This window comes from Pezoporus wallicus, unplaced genomic scaffold, assembly GCF_028554395.1.
Source record: "Pezoporus wallicus isolate ANWC-B61680 ecotype Strahan unplaced genomic scaffold, APGP_CSIRO_Pwel_v1 contig_5485, whole genome shotgun sequence".
In the NCBI taxonomy this organism is placed as follows: Eukaryota; Metazoa; Chordata; class Aves; order Psittaciformes; family Psittacidae; genus Pezoporus; species Pezoporus wallicus.
The window spans coordinates 1,668,129-1,675,000 of record NW_026641550.1 but is presented as its reverse complement, the minus strand read 5'-3'; the positions used below and the strand labels follow the sequence as shown (position 1 = coordinate 1,675,000).

At 40.3% G+C, this 6,872-nt stretch overlaps 1 protein-coding gene across 3 annotated transcripts in view; it reads left to right on the top strand.

The window, feature by feature from the left end:
• Positions 1 to 6,650, top strand: part of SALL3 (spalt like transcription factor 3) — a 22,866-nt gene extending 16,216 nt beyond the window's left edge. For 2 of the 3 annotated variants that reach the window (XM_057424355.1, XM_057424354.1), the window contains exons 2-4: positions 1 to 1,347; positions 1,564 to 1,904; positions 2,887 to 6,650. The exon at positions 1 to 1,347 is cut by the window's left edge. In XM_057424355.1, the coding sequence (XP_057280338.1) occupies positions 1 to 1,347; positions 1,564 to 1,904; positions 2,887 to 3,318 (2,120 nt within the window). In that variant the 3' untranslated portion in view covers positions 3,319 to 6,650. Of the gene's footprint in view, positions 1,905 to 2,886 lie in introns of all 3 variants that reach the window. The other variant, XM_057424353.1, reaches the window with a different exon arrangement.
• Positions 6,651 to 6,872: the final 222 nt, after the last annotated feature.

Below are 6,872 nucleotides of genomic sequence, written 5' to 3'. Positions count from 1 at the left end.
ACAATTATGGAGATTCTCCAAGTATCACTCCTATGAGCAGGTCACCCCAGAGGCCTTCTCCTGCCTCCAGTGAATGCACTTCTCTATCCCCGAGCCTCAACACTTCTGAGTCAGGCATTCCAGCTTCTGCCGAATCCCCACAGCCCGTTCAGAGTGGCTCATCTCTGACCAAGGCAGAACCTGTCACTTTGCCTCCCACGAGCACACGGCTTGGGGACCTTTCTGCAGGTGGGCAAGTTTCCACAGCTTCCACATCTTCAATTCCAGCTGCTGTTACAGACAGCAGTGTTGCAACAAGCCTCCCAAACCCTGTGCTTCCAGCAGTATCTGACCAGTTCAAGGCAAAGTTTCCATTCGGTGGCCTGCTAGACTCTATGCAAACGTCAGAAACCTCAAAACTACAACAGCTAGTGGAGAACATTGATAAGAAGATGACGGATCCAAATCAATGCGTCATTTGTCACCGTGTGCTTAGTTGTCAGAGTGCTCTCAAGATGCATTACAGAACGCATACAGGAGAAAGACCATTTAAATGCAAAATTTGTGGACGTGCCTTTACTACAAAAGGCAATCTAAAAACGCATTTTGGAGTTCATCGAGCGAAGCCACCACTTAGAGTACAGCACTCGTGTCCCATTTGTCAGAAGAAATTTACAAATGCAGTTGTTCTTCAGCAGCACATTCGTATGCATATGGGCGGGCAAATTCCAAACACGCCATTACCAGAGGGCTTCCAGGATGCCATGGACTCAGAGCTTTCCTATGATGAGAAGAATGTTGACACACTGAGCAACTTTGATGATGACATTGATGAAAATTCTATGGAAGAGGACCCAGAGCTAAAGGACACTGCAAGTGACTCATCCAAACCCCTTATCTCATACTCTGGGTCATGTCCTTCTTCGCCACCTTCTGTGATCTCCAGTATTGCTGCTTTGGAGAATCAAATGAAAATGATTGATTCTGTTATGAACTGCCAGCAGCTGACCAGTTTAAAATCCATAGAAAATGGATCAGGAGAAAGTGACCATTTGAGCAATGACTCCTCATCAGCTGTTGGTGATCTTGAAAGCCAGAGCGCAGGCAGCCCTGCAATGTCAGAGTCTTCTTCCTCCATGCAAGCTTTGTCTCCTGTAAATAGCAATAGTGAAAGTTTCAGATCAAAGTCCCCAGGTCTCAGTAACCAGGAAGAGCCACAAGAAATACAATTAAAGACAGAAAAACCAGACAGTCCACCACCCGCAACTGAAAATGGAGGAGCATTAGACCTGACATCCACCAACCCTGGAAGACCGGTCATCAAAGAGGAGGCTCCTTTTAGCCTGCTGTTCCTGAACAGAGAACGTGGTAAGTTTAAAAGTACAGTTTGTAATATCTGTGGCAAGCCTTTTGCTTGTAAGAGTGCATTGGAAATTCACTACCGCAGCCATACTAAAGAACGTCCATTTGTTTGTACAGTCTGCAGTCGTGGGTGTTCCACTATGGGTAATTTAAAACAGCACTTACTGACGCACAAATTTAAAGAGCTGCCTTCTCAGTTATTTGAACCCAACTTTACTCTAGGTCCCAGCCAAAGTACTCCTAGCCTGGTCACCAGTACAGCACCTACCATGATCAAAATGGAAGTGAATGGTCACAGCAAGCCGATCTCTTTGGGTGAGGTTCCCTCGCTTCCAGCTGGAATCCAGGTTCCTGCTGCACCACAGACAGTGATGAGTCCGGGGATCACCCCTATGCTGGCGCCCCCCCCTCGCCGGACTCCCAAGCAGCACAACTGTCAGTCGTGCGGAAAGACCTTCTCCTCAGCAAGTGCACTGCAGATACACGAGCGCACCCATACTGGTGAAAAACCGTTTGGTTGCACAATCTGTGGTAGAGCTTTTACCACAAAGGGGAATCTTAAGGTAAGAGGCCAAATAAAACTGTGAAGGCTAGGGGCGGGGGGGTTAAGGCACCATTCTTGAACTTGGCAGGTTTTAGTGCTAAGTGCTTGTCCCAAAGAGAGGAGAGAAGCGAGTCAGAGAGAAGTGAGTTTCAAGGAAATGCTTGCTGTATAGTGGTGTTTATTATGCTTCCACTGCTTCCAGGAAAGTGGCTGTGGAATGATGTGAACTTTAAAACTGGTTCTGGGTGTACATGCTTGCACGTAGTAGTTCTCCTGACAAGACATGAGGGCACATGCAGTCAGCTGATGGATGTGTTCTGGTGGTTCTTGTGGACCATCAGGGCAAAATAGCCTGGCTATAACCCAGAAACTTAAAGTTTGCTCAGCTCCTTGGGTGCTTCTCAGATTTTCATTTTCTGTTCCGCTCTGCAGACTAGAAAGCTGTTTCCCACTGATTTGCAGTGGGTTACTACAGGACTCACACCTCTTATTCCCACAGTGTGGTTAACTATCAGGACACAGACTGGGGAATACATTTTTAAATGTCCCTTTTTAGAGTATTAAATTTAGCGAAACTAATTGATGCCTCTGACGAGAGAAAATATTGTGGAAGTAGACAAGATGTAAAAAGAAGGGCAGAAAAACCCCACCCTTGTCCTACTGTAAGTAATGCCCTTGGTATTCTTCAGCATTTGAAGACTCCGAGCTTGCATGTGAAATTGTCTTATCTACGAGGATATTAGATACCCTCTTGCAGTGCTGCGTTCATTTTCACTGAGGAGAAACAAAATGCACATTGGAAAATTACTTCAGAGCTGGGTTTTCTTTGTGTAGGTTGACTGGGCCTTAGAACTGTGTCTTAACTAGAATTGACATGTTTTTAGTGTGAATTAAAAGACTTTTTTAAAGCAAGTGGTACTGTAAGTAACAGCATCTCAGGCCAGCCACCTCACCAGAATGTGCTATCTTGGGGGTGCTTCTTGTCCCCTTTTGCTCCGCAGGTTCACATGGGAACTCACATGTGGAATAACGCGCCTGCACGCCGTGGCCGCCGCCTCTCCGTGGAAAACCCCATGGCTCTGCTCGGTGGCGACGCACTCAAGTTCTCTGAGATGTTCCAGAAGGATTTGGCAGCTCGGGCCATGAACGTTGACCCCAGTTTTTGGAACCAATACGCTGCAGCTATCACTAACGGACTTGCTATGAAGAACAATGAGATTTCTGTCATACAGAACGGAGGCATTCCTCAGCTCCCAGTAAGTCTAGGCGGAGGCGCCATCCCGCCTCTAAGTAACCTTACCGGTGGCATGGACAAAGCTCGCACGGGCAGCAGCCCTCCCATTGTCGGTCTGGACAAAGCAAGTTCTGAAACGGGAGCCAGTCGTCCATTCACCAGATTTATTGAGGATAATAAAGAGATTGGCATAAATTAAAAGCATTCATTCTGAATAACTGTTGGACTGCTACTCGACACAACACTTGTCCTGTTCCATGTACAGCTTTTGAAGCTAAGCATTAGTTTCCTGACCTAAATGCATAGGTTCCCTTTAAAGTTTTACCCATAGCAGAAATACATAACTTTGTGGCTGCTGAAAAGTTGTCTTGCAAGATTTGCATGGTACTTCTTTCAACAGTGAGTTTGACTGTTACAGAGAACTTCGAAATCTTTTAATTTAACAGAACACACAAAAAAAAACAAATCATGGGATAACTTCATTAGAAACAGAAAGAGGCTAGTCTACGTCTACTTTGCTTCTTACAAAACTTACTATCACCTGAGAAAGGGGGGCTTCATTACAGCATTCTGTCACACTTATTTGCTGGTTTTGTTCAAATTAGTTAGTAACTTGGACTATGGTTTTAGGAATCTTAATCTTAAATAAGTGAGTTAGTACCCCAATGCTGTGTATTATTACAGTATCCTTGTCTGTAGTATTTATAATGTTAAGATTATGCGGGTAACAGACAATATACTAGCCCCAAACTTAAATGAAGCTTTTGTACTGCAAAATACATCTGGCTATGTGATTTTTCCTTTTTTTCTTTTCTTTTTTTTTTTTTTTTGTATGTTTGGTTGGTTGGTTTTGGGTTTTTTTTTTGATTTTACTATAAATAAGTGGTTTATTTTAATGCAGGCAAAATTGTGAAGTTTTATTGGGAAAGATAGCATGCTTTTCATGTGCAAGTACCTGTCAGTAACAAACCTTTTTTTATTTAAATATTTGTAGCTGCTATGTGGACAGTTGTTCTATTAAATGAAAAAAAAAATAAAAATGTAGTGTGGACTTTAGCTCAATGATTGGAAAACAAGTTACAGACAAACCTGAGCACCGTAAATTATTCACAACATTATAAACAGTTGTGAGTAAATACTCCATGTTATCAAAGCTGTACAATAAAAAAGGTAATGTTTGTATAATGTGGTTGCAAACTCTTAATTTATACTATTGCACTTTTAGTATTTTGTATTAGGGAGGTTTGTCTATAATTTGAAACTGAACAAAGATGTAAACTATTTTATAAATAGTACTTAAGGAGGAGAACCCTTTTGCAGTTTCTTGTTTTGTTTTAAGGTTGAACAATGAGAGATCTCTATTAACTAAGCAGAAGAGTTGCAGAGAACTGTCAGATCCTTAGGAAATATGAGGCCTGCCATTTCTTAAATAGAAATGATTCATTTAACTTTCCTACAAAGCCCACTTAAAAGCGTGACCACCCCCGACAGAATTCTGATACATTTATCTTAGGAGTGTGATATTAATACAAGTCTAGGATAGAGGAAGGAGAACATTGTGTAGGTTTAATTTTACTGTAATCTGTTCGGTCTCTTTCACACATACCCACGAGAAAGATGTTGACTGCCTAATAACATGGGAACAAAATAATAACTTTTGGGCAGCATGAGCAGTAGTAACATACAAATACTCTGTATCTATTTCCAACTCTTGTTGATTATCTTCTGAGATTGCTCCAAAGCACAATGTACTCTGATTAACCGAATATAATTTTATGTTAATTGCATTGTTTAAATTACACCAAGTAAATAAAGGGAAAGGTTCCACTCATAAGCTAGGCTGGGGATGCTGAGGAGACTGGGGCTTAATCAAAACTTGAACAGTAAATGTTTTGTGTACTACCTCATTTTTGTGCATTACAAGCATGGTGGAGTTGACACTATGAAATTCCGTCCAGCAGAACTGCTTAAGGGACGTTATGGGTAGCTGGGTAACAGCACAAGAAGTTTTATGCCCCTGAAGAACGAATCAGACAGTGAGGTCTTCTCAGTTGAGACTGAAAAATAGGACAATCTTATACAACAAAAACCATTACTGTAAGAGGATGGACTATTTCTGCCATCATGTAATGGAGTGAAAAGAGGTTCGAAGACTAATTAGCTGTTTGTTTCTATTGGAAATGAACAATGAACAGCTCCATTTTCTACAGTGATGAGATAGGGATATATAGATACCTCTATCTATATATAAGCAAAATTATGTATCTATAACACCTCTATAGTGTAACATCTTTTTTTGCCACAGTGTGTGAGTGGTTAGGGGTGTTTACAAGCATTGGAAAAAAAAGAAAACTGAGGTGGCTTAATGTTGCTGTATTTCAGCAGTTGAATGTTTTTATTTATCTGTGTCATTTTTGGTGTGACTTTTTTTTTTTTTGTTAGTATTTGGTACCATGTAGTGTTATCTCTATTCCCTAAAGGATGTGTATAACTTAAAAAAAGGAAAAAAAAAAAAGAGAAGAAAAAATGAAAAAGGAAAAAAAAGAAAAATATGTAAAGTGTTGTAAATAAGATGGTTGATGATGGTACAGTAAGACTGACCCCATTTTGTATTCAGGGTTAGGTCATTCCTCTCTGCATGGTGAAGAGAGACACTATTTTTATACTGTGATACCATGTAGGGCTAGGAGCCTCCCTGAAACAGCTGGGAATTGTTACCTAGATCCAATATTTTTTATTATTAAATCTTGTTGGCTTGACACATCTACTGATTGAAATGGATGTCTTAGTCTAGGTTACTATTTTTGTCATATGGAATTGAATAAAATGCAGGATGTAATATAATTTCTGAATTGCGTTCCTTGATTATTCTAATAACAGGGCAAGATACATGACTAAGGTCACTTGTGGTAGATTGGTGTCAATGACTTCTAATCGTCGCATCTGAAAATCAGAATAAGGTCGACACCTTATATTCAAATGCTATTCTAATATATTAACAATGCAAAGGGATTGAATTATTGAAGTTTCTTTTCCAATGAAAATAAAACCTAAAAGCATTTCTCACAAGACAGTGGAACAAAAATCCACCATATTTTGGAGGGGGGGAACAGCCTTTGGAGGGACTACTGTTTTGAATTGACTGCTTTCTGAACACTGATACACCGCATGATAAAATTTGGGAACAAATTTACCAGGAGCAGTTCAAATTCTAAAATTTTTGAAAAAATAAAAAATTGGCAACTCGCATCCATTCATTCCAAATGACATATCCTGTACGTTTAAACCCATGGCTTTGTTTCTTCTTTTTTTCCAACATCCTGATTTATCAAAGAATGTCTAACTTTAACCAAATTATTTTTTCATGTTGATTTAAATGAAATTATTTCATATAAGGTTAGGCATGTGATAAAGTATCTCCTGCAAAAAAGCTGTATGTTGAGTAACCTTCAAGTTGTTATATTCCGGTGATGAATGCCTGCTGCATTTAACGCGGACAAAAGATAAATAAAAGAGAAAAATCTGTATTAATCATCTTTCAGTGGCCTTGTTATGAAGATATTCTGTTTTATAAAACCTACCCAAAGAAGGTACGAGTTTTCTCCAGTGCTTCAAAGATAGGTTTGTGCTTGCGCTCCTGCACGCATATCATCCCTGAACCCTGTTGTGAGAAAACAAGATATGGAGAAGAGGAGGAAAGCAAAGGAATCCTGATAGTTATGGTTCTGTTCAAAACACAAGAGGAAAATTACC